The following is a 16986-nucleotide window of genomic DNA, read 5'->3' as shown; positions in this document are numbered from 1 at the left end:
AGATCAAAATGTTGTGATAAGAGCACGTGCAGCATGTGTAAGGTGATGAGCTGGAGTGATTATGATACGGTCATATACAGGGAGTGCTGTGAGATGTTGTTTACAGAGATCCTGCTGACTTCAGTGGCATATGTTCTCCTCACTGCCAGACTGAGCTTTTGTGACTGTGAAGAAAGGAAGGCCTGCTTGACATCCATCAGAGTTTGGGGGAAGGGGTAGAGAAGCCCTCCTGGAACCTCCCACCTCTGAATAAAGCATCAGCACACACACACACACACACACACACACACACACACACACACACACACACACACACACACACACACACACACACACACACACACACACACACACACACACACACACACACACACACACACACACATTGTTTGATAATTACTGTAGCTCATATGGTTAGTGATAGGAACAACCCTCTAACCATTAAGGCCCGTTCACACCAGCGATAACTATAAAGATATAGTTCTGAAAAATCATATAAAAGAATTCCAGAGTCCACAACTATCACGATAACAACACAGTGAAGCGATATCGTTGGAATCACTTTAATAAAGATTTCTTCCTGAAGGCTGAAAACACTGACAGCCAATCAGAATCCATCCTGCTTTTAAGAGCTGCAATGAAAGACACATACACAGTAAAAAACGTTGGGTTATTTTTTCTTAACCCAACCGCTAAGTTAACACATATTGCTATGTTGGGTTATTTTCCAAAAATGTTGGGTCATTTTTAAAATCGTTGGGAGATTTCTAGTAATAACCCGGCTGTTGGGTTAAATACGTATGTTGTATGTACACTTGTGTATATTGAATTTATGTACACAATTATGTATTGTACATTATATAGACTCCACAAAATTTAGTTTGTAATTTAAAAATATATTTGTTGAGACATATTTATTGTTTTATAGCCTACAAATAAACAATCTGTATTTGAAAACAAAGTGTATTTTATTTATTAAAATAATGTCATAAATGTCATAATATCATAAATAAAAATAAACAACTTTTTTACTTTTAACCAAACTGGCTTTTAACCCAATGCACTGGGTTAAAATAACCCAGCTGGGAAGGTGCTACACCACCCCATAGTTGGGTTACTCGCTGGGTTATTTTTAACCCAACATTATTAAGTGAGTAGTTAAATGATAAAATAGTCACTATTCATCTCTTTGCATTGATGTATATTCCTTAAACATGCATGTAATCGCTAAATGTGTGTGGTCACCTAACGCAGTGTTTTGCGCCTGTTCCTTAAACTTAAAGGATGAGAAAATGTCAGACGTGTTGTTTTCATTGAGATCTTTATCCAGCTCTGCTGTTAATCTGTCTGTGCGTGTGTGTGTGTGTGTGTGTGTGTGTCATAATAAAGAGCTTGAGCCGCTGCTCTGACGCCACAGAGGATTCATTTTCATATCATTACAATCAGACTCAAATACATGCAGAGTGAGCAAGATCTTAAAATACTTTAAAAGCTTGAAAACATGGACATTTCAAAACATATATACATATACATAATAAAAATAAGGTTTATAGCTCAACAAAAGGTCAAGATTTAGACCTTTGAAACGGCTTGTTGGATTAAATATCTTCTGTTTGTAAGACACAGACGAGCCATTAACACAGTCCAGGGCTTGAAATGAAATATTCTGGCATTTGTGTATGTAAGTTTTATTGCTTTCAATATTCAGAAACATGCTGTTAAATATAAAAATCTTATGTGAGGGTAATCTTATCAATAATCTTTATTATCAGGGCATGCTTGTTAATGCTGGTACATTAAATAAAACAAACGTAGCCTACACTTTTATAAAGGTATAGTAAACCAAGATGTTCAAAAGCTATTAGAGAGCGCCCTCTGCCGATACACTACTTATCCTGCTTTTCTGATCCCCATATATTATGACATAAACTATAAATTAACACGTATTTGTATATAACATATAACAAATAATCTGTTTTTCTCACTTTCCTTTATTAGACATCAAATGGTGTCGCTACACCACAGTTAATTAAAGGATACACTTTTTTTAAATGGTCGACTAAATTGAGCTTTTTTATTTTAATGTCACATAATTTAGTTTAGACCTCCATACAGCTTGTCCTTAAATAACACAGTATGATTTAATGACAACAAGTGGACAAAGTTTTCAAACAAAAGTTAATATTTAATCTGTGATTTTGCAGATGTCAGCTAGCACGTGAAACATGGATTTTTACCAAAGTGATAAGAGTAGCACTACTTCACAGTAAACTACACAGTTTTCAGATATAGGTACATACGTGCTTGATTTTATTCAAATGCTACGCATACCGATCACAATAATTTATTTCATCAACGCTTGGATAAGGAAATCTAATGGTAAAATTATATAAATTTAATCATACACTCAACAGAGATCAACAAAGTGGGAAATTCTACCTTTAATAGCCTAATGCAATAGGCTACATTTCTAAAAGTTCAAAATAAAGTGCTGAAAGATCATTTGTATTCAGAGGGCATTGACTTAAACAAACAACAGCAAACGAAATCAAGGTGCAATCTGATCAAACGAGCTCTCAGAGGAGAGATGTTGATGAATGAAAAGGCCTTATTTCCATTTCAGAGACAGTTGAGGTCGATCTCTCCATGATCAGAGGAGCATCAACAAAAGAACAAAATGTCAAGCCCGTTATTTCATGCCAGGCCAGGTCATTCAGGAGACTGAACAATGATGCAGAAGTTCCCTCGATAGCATCTGAGGAACTGTCTGAGGAACTGTGTCCAGGGTTGCCAAGTCCTCTGCCTTCCCGCGGAACTCGGACACTTCTCAACTGTTTCCGCGGGTTGATATTTCCCCTCCGCGGGTTAAAGGTTTGGCATAGCATAAATTATATTTGACTGAAATACTTGTATTGGAATATTTTACATTCCACCAATGATAAAACTGTGGTAGATGTTAAGTAGGGCCACTGGTAGAGAGCCTTTGAGCTGTGTTTATGATCACTATGGATTTCATTTGATATATTATTGAACGTAAAATGTGCACTTAAGGTATGGGAATGGCATATTTAGATTTGGTATTTGGGATGTGGTCATAATAGGCTAATATCGGACTATTTTAGATTAGCCACTGGGCTAGATTTGTAAGGCATACCTGGCAACCCTGAAATTTGTCTCTGAGTGTTTGACGTATAAAGACCTAAAACATTTCTTTAATAAATTGCTCTGTAATAAACTAGGTCACCTTATATAATTTGATTAAAAATCTAGATACAAACTTAACCATGAATCCCTGCATTTAAAATACATTTAATACCAAAACTTACAGGAGGAGAACAACAATTAAGCGACACATACATTCACGATTGTTGTCTATCAGATTTAAACCGTCTTGAAGTCCGGTTTATGCAAAATTAGTATTGTTTTTCGCATGATTGGGATATAAATGACCTGACATACGGAATCTACAGCCCATTCCCACACTGATACTGAAGCGATGTCGCGGGAGCGCGCCGGCAGCCAGGACCGTTGGGGCGTTCACGAGCACAGCGATTGGACAGCGCGCCGCGGGAGAGATACACACAAGCACGTGTAAGGTGTTTTTAGATTTCAAACTGAGTTTAGGCGGGGTTTTCAGTTTCCCCTAACAGTAACAGCATCAGACTCCACCGCAGCCCGCCGTGAGACAGTGTACAGTGGAGACTGTTCGGACCGAGTTAGTTGTATTAGATTCACAAACTGTTGTTTCGATGGGGAATAACGGATCTTCCGCCGTGTTTACATTACAAGGGACAGTCGAGGCAAGAGCTGAGTGGAAAAGCAGCAGGACACAAGGTGAGTTTCGCTTATTCTTCACTATATATTAGTAATTATGAAGTATTTGAACAGTTCCAATGCCATTAGATAAAAATATCACAGCAAAGTGCCATCTTATTTGAAACAAATGTTTCTATAGCTTTCCTCAGAAATACACATTTCTGAGCCGTTTTTTGCAATGACCAAGGTGAGTTTGGATGTATGACGTCACTTCCCCACAATACACAGGTGTCATTTCATCACACAACCAACCAATGAACATGTTCCACTATGGTTTACAACCACAAAGTGTAGCAAATTAATTTAAACACTAATAGTTTTACGGTTTACTGCACTTTTTCTTTTCTAGTAACTTAACTGTAGCTGCTAATGAATCTGAAGTCTCACACACTCAAAGATAATCTGCATTGCAAAATAAGATGGAAATTGGTTTAGCATTTCAAACCCAAGAAAACAACAACAACAACAAAAACATAGTTCCTGTCATGGCTGCTGATTGGTTAATACAGCATTTCAGCAGGGTTCCAGACATGGCACATCATTATGCCAGTAGTAGTAATTAAGTAGTATGTTAAGTAATTACTTAATTAGTAAAGTAATTAATAAGTATGTTTTTTAAGCAAGTATTGAACTATTCACTCAAACAATTCGTTGGCTGAATCAATTAGGAATGAATCGCTCAAAAACAGTGGTTGATTTTCTTTTTGTTGTTGGACCCAAATTAGAGGTAAACAGTAATGCTGCCGTCATGTGCTATCCTACATTTCCTACTTTCCCGCTCAAGTCTTGATGACAAGCTCGTCGTGTTCAAGTGCTTTGTTGTCTGAAACGATAGGAATCATGGAGGACTCCTGGTTTATTCTTCCCCATTTCTTGGTCAAATCTTATTGAAACCTAAATATACTGAAGAAATTGTATTTTTGAATAAAATGTAGAGTCCTATTCGTTGACAACCATATAAACATTCACCATCACCACGCTATCTAGATATGCAGCTTGCTGACGATCAAATACAGGCTACAGGCTTCAAATGATTATTTATATAGGCCTATGTAAATATGCGCTACTTTAAAGACAAGACAAGGAGATGGAGCTGTTGGAAAAACGAATAAAGAACAGCAGTAACAGCAGAAATCGATCGCTATGTTTAAAGTTTATGACCCGCCCAACTCAGAAACTCTGGAATCTGGTGAAGACAGCATAACTTGTCTAAAATGTTAGTATTAACATCTTGTTTATAATTGTAAACTGTTGTATTAAAGCATTATCACGCTTGCAACTGTGTGTTGGTCTGAATATTGGAGCAACAGCTCTTTGGTTTATGTAATATAGCTTAATTCTTTATTATAAATCTACAAAATCAAAATGGTCCTTAAAACAAATAAACATTAGAGGGATTTGTTTTCTGCCCCAGAATTGCTCTGTGACATTACATCTTTTTTTAACCAAACTTCTTTCATTTAAAGAATACGGTTTTAGCCAAATTCCCACTGCACCAACACGGACAATCACCAGATCACAGTGCAACACTTCCCAGACATTCCTCGACCCGACAAACGCATGCGCCGACCAACAGCAACAGACTCGACGGGGGAAACACCCTGATCCGACAAAACCAGACGAAGTGTCTGTCGCAGTTGGTCGGGGTCTATTGGTGCGGCCTTTAAAATACCGTCAGAAAATGTTGTTTTGGTTAGTATTTATTTTATTTTATGTGAACACCATGAGAGGGGACACTGTTCCAGAGGTTTCCAGACTCGAGCAGGAAGGGTCACTCCCCCGATGAGAGAGGCTTCAGAGATATGCAGAGTTGGCAAGGTTGTGGCTTTCCCAGGACCTTGATGAGAACAGTAGGGAGGGAACAAGTATTGCAGAATATGAGGAACTGAGAAACATTTGATCCATTTCACTTGACATTATATAAGATTGCATTAAATGTGATAATCTGTCAAGACAAATTAAGAACGATTGATTATCAGAGATTTAGTATTAAGGAAGTGTGTGATAGTGCTGTCATATCCTGATTGGGGTCTGGCAGTCCTGCTTTATGTTTCTGAAACTACAGTAGAGGACAGTGTGCACTTGATGACACGATCGTACCAGCAGATGGCAGCTGAGATCTCAAACTGACTGAATTATAAACTTAATTTCTGTGAGATGTAATAAGAACAATAATTACAAAATATTGCATTTCATTAGCTATTAGCAACTATTAAAGTCCCCCTGTAGGCGATCATTTTATCCCTTAAAACTCATCTTTGATCAACAAAATGACATTTAAATGTTTTTTCCTTGATTAAATTTGTCCATGCCTTAAAATATCTTGAATGTAACGCGACGGTTCTATGAATATGCAAATGAGCCCCGCCTCCACTCACTCACTCAGCTCAGAGATCCACTGGTTGACGCTCACACGTTGATCTGATTGGTTACAAGGTAGTTTGTGGCGTCAGAAACACCAGCGATTTCAAAGCGTGTGTTTGAGACTGTCTTTGGTTCACTGCAGTTTTAAGAAGAAAATACTCAGCAATGCTGTCGACTTATGAATTTACACATGGTTTGTCTTAAAGCAGATTAAAAACACCACATAGACACATAAACAACATTAAAAGCTGGATTTTCCCCACAGGGGGACTTTAAAATAAAACTAGTCTAATGTTGTTGGTTCATTTTGAACCCTTTTCTTTAAGACATCTTTTTAGTGTGCTTCACTTTAAAGGGTTGATGACTAATGCAGCTTTTTTGTAGCCTTTGGCTTACACATATTATAAAATACTATCCTGTTTACTTGAACTCCAACTAGACACCATTTAAAGTGAAACATTTCCTTTTGGCAGCCACAGGTGCAGTGCTCTAACATGCAAGCTTTACTTACTTTACTTTAAACCGAGCAATGACTTTGAACATGGATTGTTTAAGGCTCTTGGCTCCAAGTCAGATTATTAGTTTGTCTGCATTCCCTCACACACTGAGTCATACGCCTGCCAGCCAAATGCACAAAAAGCGTTGTTGAAAAATAAAACTGTTTAAAAGGGTCACGGAGTTATTGTATACCTTAAGGGAGGACATATATTTGAGTTCTTCAAACAGATAAATCACCCGAGACCTCTGCCAGATATCCTTTAACGGTCCTGTTTTGTAGTGGTCTGGTTTGTAGCAGCGATTGTATGATCGCCAAGCAAACAGTCACATAGTTTAGTGAGGATTAACACATCTGGGGTCATGAGAGTGTCATACAGTGAGTGTTAAAGAACAGGCAGTGTTGTAGACAGCACAAATGTGCACACAAGAGGAAAGAATGCATTAGCGGCACATAATAATTGTTGCGTTTCATATATCACCAAAAGACAGCGCAAAGTGAACTGAAGCAGGAGTGCCGGATATACTTGATGGGAGAAAACTCACATTGTAACTTTCAGTGTCCTTCTGAGGTGTTGTTCTTCTGGGGTGTTGAGGACCCCCACTCACCAAAGGTCTCCAAACAATTGCCCGTTTAAAAAAAAGGAATATGGCGTCACACCTTATGATATCCATTTTTGGGACAAAATGTTTTAGTTAATGGTGGCTTCAAAATATTATGCCTGAACGTTTAGTCAAGCAGAATCTGGGTTGTCAATATATGATTGAATAAACAGAAAATGAATTCATTTTCTTGTTTTTATTCAAAATCAAAATTTGTGAAATGTGCTTGGGACAGTCACGCCGTATCAGCTTATTCTGGTTTGGCTGAAAATTGTGAAAAAATGGAAGATTAAACCCATGAATGCTCTGTATGTTCATATAAAACAGCACTTTCTGAACAATATCACCACAGTTTTTGACATATGTTTCTATAATTTACTTAACTTTGACACATTGGACCTAAAAAAGGCCATGTCATATCAACCGCCCATATATATATATATATATATATATATATATATATATATATATATATATATATATATATATATATATATATATATATATATATATGTAAGGGATAATCCACGGCTAGCCATGCATTAAAGGATTTTAATGCACGACGTAGAGGCGAAGAACCACCCGACGCAAAGCGGAGGCTGTTTGCCTCTACGAAGTGCATTAAAATTCTTTAATGCATGGCTAGCCGTGGATTATCCCGCTTATACCTTGGTTATTTGCCAAGTTAAAAATAAGTTAAAGCTGTAACTGATGTTTACAGTGTATATTTTTAACAGACGTGTAGAAATGACGGTTATTTCTTAAGTTTAGGCTCGTCAGTTCTTGCACTCCGTCCGCTTTAAATAAAGTGGAGCCATCAGATTGCTTTTATTTGAATGAATTCACATTTAAATTCATTATTAAAAGAGAGAGACAGAGAACTGAAGGAGAAGGAACAGAGAGAGAGAGAGATGCGTGCGCGAGTTACCTGTGTGCGTCGATCTCTTCTTTAAAGTCTAGCAGCTACAGTCCCCTCGTTGCTTAAGCATATAGCTAACTTAATGATTCTTTAATGGATTTATTACAATTATTTATGAATGACAGGCAACACTGATACAAATTAAACGATATTCAAAAATCATCCATTTAGCCTTCCTAAACGTTTCCATATGCGTCTCTCACTCTGCTTGCAAGTGTATCTGTGTTACTATGGTTACCAATGTAGCGGATTAATTTCGAACTGTAATCAAACTGACTGGAACTACCTGTGCATTAAACGGTTTTACTGCACACCTTCCAGCCAATCAGAATCGAGTATTTAAACAGCCCATGGTATAAATATATATATATGAAGAGTTCAGATGCAAAAACCTCTAAGTGCCATCTTAAATCTTCTTCTAGAATGATCATTTTTATGAAGCTCATATATTTAAGTTCAGTAATTTTACTTATATTGCAATCAGGGGCGGCTGGCCAATAGAGGGCGCTAGGGCGCCGCCCCCCCATGAGCCAGACCACAGTTTATGAGCCACACTCATTAAATAAATAAGTAAATATATACATAAATCATACATACAAATTGTCAGTATTTGTGTGTTTGAGATATTAAATACACCCAGTATATGTGAAAAATATAATAGAAATTCAAAATATCTGCTTTTTCAACACGTCTCCTCCACCTGCGTGCACGTCGATCAGCTCTGGGGCGCTGGAGAGAGGCGCCCCAGAGAGGCGGGTCTGTGGATCAGTTTAGCCAATTGCTGATTTAAGTTTGACATGTTTGACATAAACTGTAGCCAATCAGCGAGCTCAAATCTAGTCAGCTATGGGCGCTTCTGTTTAGCGCCCAAAGCTGCGCGAGCCCGAGCCGAGGCACGCCCATCTCTATCAGACAGCTGTCTATCGGGCTAGCTAGCTGGATGCGTCATGCTAATGCCTTGTTTTGCTTTCCGTGATTACTTTTTAAAACAACAGCGATAGATCCAGCATGGACAGTTACCGGAGCGAGGGACCTGTCTGAGAAAGTAACTACTGTTTTAATTAAATTTCAAATGCAAATGGAAAGTTTGTGCAATTTGTAGGGATGCACCGATGCATCGGCTGAACATCGGTAACGGCCGATATTTGCCTCGTTAACTGCCATCGGCCATCGGGAAATAAAAATGACATTCGCCGATGTCACATGGGCGTCAGTTTGGTTTGATATGCTGGGGACAGAGACGCATTCGGAAGTGCATTTTCAGAAGTGCTGGGTACAATGACGCATTTATTTATTTATTTTTCTATGAGAAAACTCCTTTTCTCGAGAAAAGAACGACCATGGTGTGTAGCAGAAGAAGCGGCGGAGTATGCACGATCCGCGAGTGCTGAAGACGTTCTGCACGGCTTTGATGGGTGCGCAGGAGGACACAAATGGGCGGCGACCGCTTCTTCCAGTGGCGGGAGCTTTTCCCTCAGCGCCGTCAACAGATAGAGCGTTAACTGTACACACCGCCGCCGACTTGAGCTGCAAAGAAGCTCTGGCCTCCCTGTCAAGGACGCTTGTCAAAAAGTACGGGGAAGCTTGACCGCTCTGAATAGTGAGTGAGAGCGCGCGCGCGGTCGGGGCTCTCTCTCTCTCTCGCAGAAGAGCGCGTGCGCGTTTAAAATTTAATATGAACATTCACCCGTGTTTTTTCCCTCATAAATGCGAACACGAAAAATAAAATGAATATTATAATGTTTTTTTTGTTGGGTCAGACAATGATTACCAAATTTCTCTCTCATATTGCTCCTCATAACAACTGAAAAAGAACTTATAAATAAGGTTATAACTGTCAACCAGAAAGTGACATTAAAGGTTTTTTTTGTTTCATAAATTGCTTGGTCTGATTGAATTTGTGCTCATTCTAGGATAGTGTGATCAAGAGCCGAAAGACTTGTATGTTTCAGTGGCACAAAAGAAGGAATAAATAACAAAAAGAAAAAACATCGGCATCGGCCATCGGCCAAGTTGTTATGTTAAACATCGGTATCGGTATCGGCCCAGAATTTCCCAATCGGTGCATCCCTAGCAATTTGTTTTTTTTTTTGTGTGTAAGAATGCCTCAGCCTTGTAATATGGCATTAAATAATTACTGACTTTTTGACAGAGCACTGGTATCGTGCAGTTTGTGTTAATACTAATAATTATTTGTAATATTATTATTATTCGCTTTACAAAGATATGTAAAGGCAGTGGTTCTCAAACTGGGTTTGTGGTGGTTCTCAAACCGTGAGGTGACAGAAGGTGGTGCGGGAACAAAATGCTGAATTTTGCCGTTCCTTTAATACTACCTCATCTTAAAATACGATTTAAACTGAGCATGCATTTCTCTCAGGTTAAATGCTGTAAATACATGACATCCGATCAAATTACCTCATCTTTTGCGGTCAAAACTGTCTGCATTTAAGCAGCGTGTAGTGGGCTGCTATATGACAGGTCTCGTGCAGATTGCTGCCTCGGCAAATCGCGCTATATTGCCATTCTCGACCATGTGCGTTAGCGATTGCAAATGTCACATTGATTTTATACAACAGTTCAACAAACGAAATATTAATATTAAGTGATGTTCATTTTCAACACAGTTGTCATTATTTTTACAATAAAATAATAGCTCCAAAGCCACAGCAGAACTGCAGCACACAGCAGTGTTTGAGAACGAATCTGCGACTTTGAACGAATCATTAGAGTCAATGATTCAATGATTAATTCATAAATACTACCACTTGCTTCATTTCTGAATGACTCGATGACTCACCACCTACTGGCGGTTTTAATTTAATATTTAAAAGCATCACTTCGTTTTTACCATCATTGCATATTTATCTATTTAACTTTTTTTTAAAGCATTATTTATTTTATAAAGGTATGTGTAAAGGTAAAAATGCACTTGAAAAAATCGATTTAAGGGGGCAAATATTGTCCCTTGGTGTGACGAGTGTGGGTACGCAGAAGGACATTAAGCCTCTTGGGGTACAACTCTAAAAAGTTTGAGAACCACTGGGAGTGGGTTAAGGCATAGAACAAAATAAACATCAAACACAATACACATACCAAGGGCAGAAAGTAGGCCTATTAGCCTACTCCCATGGTTTGAATATGACACAGCCCCACCTAAGATATTTTTCACCAGCCGCCACTGATTGCAATGAAAATTACCTATTAATTGCCATTTAAGCGAAATGACTGAACTTAATTAAACGAGCTGGATAAAAATGATCATTCTAGAAGAAAATTTCATATGGCACTTAGAGGCTTTTGCATCTGAACTCTTCATATATATACTGTATATATATATATATATACACTATATATATATATATATATATATATATATATAAATTAAAAAGCTAAAAGGAAGAGCCTCCCTACAATCTTAAAAATAATGGTACCAAAAGGGGGTTTTCACAGAAGTGCCATAGAAGAACCATTTTTGGTTCCTCAAAGAACCTTTCAATGATCAGTTCTTAAAAGAAATTATTATTTTTTTGTGTGAAGAACATTATAAAAATCTAAAAAAACACTATAAAGAATCTTTTGGGCAATTGAACGGTACCTTGGATTTTAAAGTTTCTTCATGGAAGCATCGATGCGAATGATGAACCAGCACATGCACTTCTGACCTTACAGAGATCTAACTCCACCCATTCAGAAAAACATCTGCAATTTTCTTTTCAGTTCCAGACAGAAAAGTTCCTGTGAAAGGGGACGTTCACACTGACAAAGGGAATAGAAGTGCTGTTGATTTGAAGCATGACGGTTAACAAAGTTAAGCAGACCGTATTGCAAATGTACAGGGACGTAAGCTGTTGACATCCAGTGGGAGTGAGACAGTGGATTTGTGATATAGGGTAAACGTACCTATTAAGCTCACCAAAATCTACATTGAGACATTTTTAGTGCACAAGATATTGGTTTTAGTACAAGAAGTTATTTTAAAATAAAATATTAATCTCTCACACTATAATATTTCATTTTATTTTAAATGACAAAAGTATTTCAATTAAGATGTACATCATTAAATATAAAAAGTCTGGCTGTGCTTAATGGGTACGTTTTGTACCCTTTAAGCACACCCCTGTTCCCAATAAGCTCACAACAAGTTTTATTAAAAATTCTTGTTTATTTTAAACAACCTTTTTAAGGAATAATTGAAAAAAGTTTTATTTGAAGGTACAGAGTCAATCACAAAAAAACAGAACACTAAAATCAAGCAACAAGGCATTCAATTTGATCAGGTAGCCTATCCTATTCATAGTGACGTGTCATTCAAACTCATTGCAACATCTAGACTAGTCCACGTTCAGCTATGTAACCCATATTGAAAAATCAAATAACAAAACAAACCAATGTGCTCCTTAAAGGGATACTCCACTTTTTTTGGAAATAGGCTCATTTTACAACTCCCCCAGAGTTAAACAGTTGAGTTTTACCGTTTTCGAATCCTTTCAGCCGATCTCCGGGTCTGGGGGTCCCACTTTTAGCATAGCTTAGCATAATGAATTGAACCGGACAAGACCATTAGCATCTCTCTCAAAAAAATGACCAAAGAGTTTCGATATTTTTCCTATTTAAAACTCGACTCTTCTGTAGTTACATTGTGTAATAAGACCGACGGAAAATGTAAAGTTTCAATTTTCTAGGCTGATATGGCTAGGAACTATACTCTCAAAATCGCACCTTTTCATTTTCCGTCGGTCTTAGTACACGATGTAACTACAGAAGAGTCGAGTTTTAAATAGGAAAAATAACGAAACTCTTTGGTCATTTTTTTGAGAGAGATGCTAATGGTCTTGTCCGGTTCAATTCATTATGCTAAGCTATGCTAAAAGTGGTACCGCCAGACCCGGAGATAGGCTGAATGGATTCGAAAACGGTAAAACTCAACTGTTTAACTCTGGGGGAGTCGTAAAATGAGCCTATTTCCAAAAAAAGTGGAGTATCCCTTTAACTCTCTGGGTCAGAGCTTTCCTGTCTACTCCAAACTTCTTGGACAGATACGGCAGGTTTCTGATGGCTCCTTCTTTGTATGACATGCCTCTTTCATCTTTGGGCATACACTATAGTTTCGTCTAGCTTTTGTCATCTTAAGACTGTGAAAATAAGTTTATTAATCATTTTTTTGAAGATTAACATAGTGACAACCATCAGTTAATATTTAAATTCTGATTATTAAGTATTTACATAGACGTTTAATGTGGGTGAGCTTAAAGGGAGCACACACTGTGCTTAATTGGAGCAAAAACATTTTTTAATTAATAAATATTAAATTAAAATTTAAAGGAAAATATTTAGCTAAATTAATAATCTAGGTAATGTATTAAGTTTATACCAATTTTAATATGAACAACTATTATAGACAATATCTATGAAATTATGCTTTTTCTAATTGATGTCACACTGAAGCTGTGTGATTGTCATAGTAGTGCACCCTTTAAGCTCACCTAACAATAATATGAATTCTTTAAAAATTACAGCAGTTTAAAACCACAGACTATCAATAAAATGTAAAATTATAATATTATGGATTTAAAAGTACAAGCCATTAATTCCTGTGAAGTAATATATTAATGTAGCACACAATCTTATACAGCTAGTAAGCTAGCTATGTTCGTAGCATCTGGGCTATGTTGCTAAAACTATCTTTTAGATCTAACTGTAAATATTTCCCACATCCAGGTTCCAGGTTATAATATGCAAAAGTCTAAACATTAATCTCTTAATTTTGCAATAAGATGATGTACTTCTTCAAAATAAAGGCTTAAACATATAAAAAGTGCACATTTGAGGGGCTCCTCTTCTGGTGAAAGTTTTCAGACAGCTTTGAAAATAGCCGCCAGACAGTGTGAACACATGGACACACATATCTCAGTGTGCAATGGTCTGATTGGTTTAAAATTACAGGAGGTATATAGTAACAAACACATCAATTGGTTAATACATCAAATAGGATAATACATTGCTGTTTCTTTTTATAATCTGAGCTCCAAGATGGTAGTGTGCTTAATGGGTACTTGAGCTTAATAGGTACGTTTACTCTATGTCATAGGCATACAGAGTCAGAAGGCCTATTTATTTATTTAAAACAACAGTGTTCGGTGACCTCTTTATTCAGTAAAGAATAAAGGAAAACACTTTTTACAATGTTCATACAGTTCAAAAGGTACTATCATATTTTATTCTTAATGAAGATTATTGCGTTTAAACAAGACTCTTTTTAAAGTCAACATACTTTACACAGTACACAGCTTATTTTAATTCTGTTTAACAGGACATTAACAAGATTTTTTTTTGGATATTATCCATCAGGAATAGATTGTATTTTGAGTGAAACTAGTGGGTGCTTTATACTAGAACGGAGTCAAACCTGAATAATAATGGGGTGCGGGGAAAAAAATCGATTCATATATGAATCGCAATTATATCTTCTACCGAATTGCATCGATTCACAAATGTATGGAAGCTTCTTTCTACCACTGAATAATAAATAAATAATAATAATTGCGACTTTTTATCTCACAATTCTGACTTTTTTTCTCACAATTGTGATATATCAAGTCAGAATTGTGAGAAATAAAGTCAGAATTCTGACTTTATTTCACGCAATTCTGACTTTATATCTCGCAATTCTGGCTTTATAACACGCAATTGCAACTTTATTTCACGCAATTCTGACTTTATATCTCGCAATTCTGACTTTATAACACGCAATTGCGACTTTATTTCACGCAATTCTGACTTTATATCTCGCAATTCTGACTTTATAACACGCAATTGCAACTTTATTTCACGCAATTCTGACTTTATATCTCGCAATTCTGACTTTATAACACGCAATTGCAACTTTATTTCACGCAATTCTGACTTTATATCCCGCAATTCTGACTTTATATCTAGCAATTCTGACTTTATAACACGCAATTGCAACTTTATTTCACGCAATTCTGACTTTATATCCCGCAATTCTGACTTTATATCTCGCAATTCTGACTTTATAACACGCAATTGCAACTTTATTTCACGCAATTCTGACTTTATATCCCGCAATTCTGACTTTATATCTCGCAATTCTGACTTTATAACACGCAATTGCAACTTTATTTCACGCAATTCTGACTTTATATCTCGCAATTCTGACTTTATATCTCGCAATTCTGACTTTATTTCTCTTTATTTCTAGATGTAAACTCGCAATTGTGAGATAAAAAGTCGCAATTATCTTTTAAAATGTTTTATTCTGTGGCGGAAACAAGCTTCCATACAAATGTCAAAAATCGATTTTCTAAAGTGTTTCACTTCTTTAACTTTGCAATACTACTATAAATGCAATAAAGCCCAATTTATACTTCTGCGTCAAACTCACGACGTAGCTACGTCATAGGCTGTGTGTAGCATGCGCATTGCTCGCGCTGACGGACACACAGATGAGCCTCTCACATGCGATCGCCAGTTCAGTTCTCTTCCACAACTACACACACAATTATGTCAAAGTGCACATTATGTGGAGTATTCAGTGTAAACAGAGTCTGTTATGTCCTACGCGAACGAAAACAAATGGGAGAAAATCAGATGTGTAACAGTATATTAGATCAGTGCATTCACTCTTAAAGGGACAGCAGCCTCATAAACTGTTGCCTTTGATTTCATTGTTAATCAGAAAAACACTCACTGCTTTTGACTGAATCACTTTTTTATCTTTAATACACTCTAAAAAATGAAACATGGCTGTTGTTGAACCAAAGAAATGTAACTATGCTCAAATTAAATAATGTTCTTGTGTTTGTGCATTAAAACTAAAACAGTTGTGTTGACAGAATTAGAAAAAGTCATTTCTCAAATTTACACAACTCACTTAAGTTAAATTAACGAAATGCAGTTGTGTTACCGCTGCAGTACCGCACTTTGGTCAACAGGTGGAGCTATATTTGCGCATGCGCAAATATTTCAAAGAACGTTAATGCGTAGCTCATCTCTTAGCACTCGTTCTCCATTTTGTGGGAATCAAATCATGCTCAAACGGAGGCTGCAATCAACATTTTGTATTTATCTGGACCAAAAGGTGAGTTATTTTACTTCCTATCCTTTAATATTGAGGCTGTCAGTAAATTAGAATAGTCAATCGCTGTTTTTGTTGGTATTTATTGAAGTTGCTTTAGCACTTGTCCTCAAGTGGTGTTGTTAGCTGCTAGCGTTTTTTAGCTCTTATGTGATCTTTTAAACTTGCTGAACTTTGATAATATTTGAATTCACCCATACAAAAAATGGCAAATGACCTTATTTTTTTATAAAATTGCTAGTTAAGAAGAGTTTTTCCATGTTGTGCCCCAATACAGCAGTTGTATCTAGTTTTAGTATAAATTTTAATAACTTCCTTAATGTTGAGCATTTTTATTTAATGTCAAATAATAACTCTGAAACTTTTGAAACACAGAATGCATAGGCATATGGCAATAAACACGTTTGACACTGACTCGAGTAAGATGGCATCTACTGTAGCATCTGGTAAGCTTATTAGGTCATCCAAAATAATTTTACTACAGTTTTTTTTTTTTTGTATTATTATTATTATTATTATTTGACTCACATCTTCATTTTTGTTTCCTCAGAATTTTGGAGTCCTGCATGTGACGTGCATAGATTGTGGCTCTTCTCAAACATCCAGATCTAAGCTTTTAAAACACTTCAGGTTGGTACATGGACACAGACAAAGTTTTAAAACATGGAATTCGCTGTGGTCCCACATATGC

At 36.7% G+C, this 16986-nt stretch overlaps 1 protein-coding gene and 1 long non-coding RNA gene across 3 annotated transcripts in view; both read left to right on the top strand.

Moving 5' to 3' along the window:
* The first annotated feature begins 3545 nt into the window (after positions 1–3545).
* The window catches only part of neurl1b (neuralized E3 ubiquitin protein ligase 1B), a 66656-nt gene continuing 53215 nt past the window's right edge, over positions 3546–16986 (top strand). The window contains exon 1 of one of the 2 annotated variants that reach the window (XM_081383265.1): positions 3546–3834. In XM_081383265.1, coding sequence (XP_081239391.1) covers positions 3750–3834 — 85 coding nt within the window. In that variant the 5' untranslated portion in view covers positions 3546–3749. The remainder of the gene's footprint in view (positions 3835–16986) is intronic. The other variant, XM_081383267.1, reaches the window with a different exon arrangement.
* Positions 16198–16978, top strand: LOC308700649. The gene is made up of 3 exons (XR_014031332.1): positions 16198–16298; positions 16671–16741; positions 16846–16978. It is a non-coding gene; the product is annotated as an uncharacterized lncRNA (long non-coding RNA).

The sequence above is a fragment of the Scardinius erythrophthalmus genome (assembly GCF_964197995.2).
Source record: "Scardinius erythrophthalmus genome assembly, chromosome: 13".
In the NCBI taxonomy this organism is placed as follows: domain Eukaryota; kingdom Metazoa; phylum Chordata; class Actinopteri; order Cypriniformes; family Leuciscidae; genus Scardinius; species Scardinius erythrophthalmus.
This window is presented reverse-complemented; position numbering and strand designations above follow the sequence as displayed.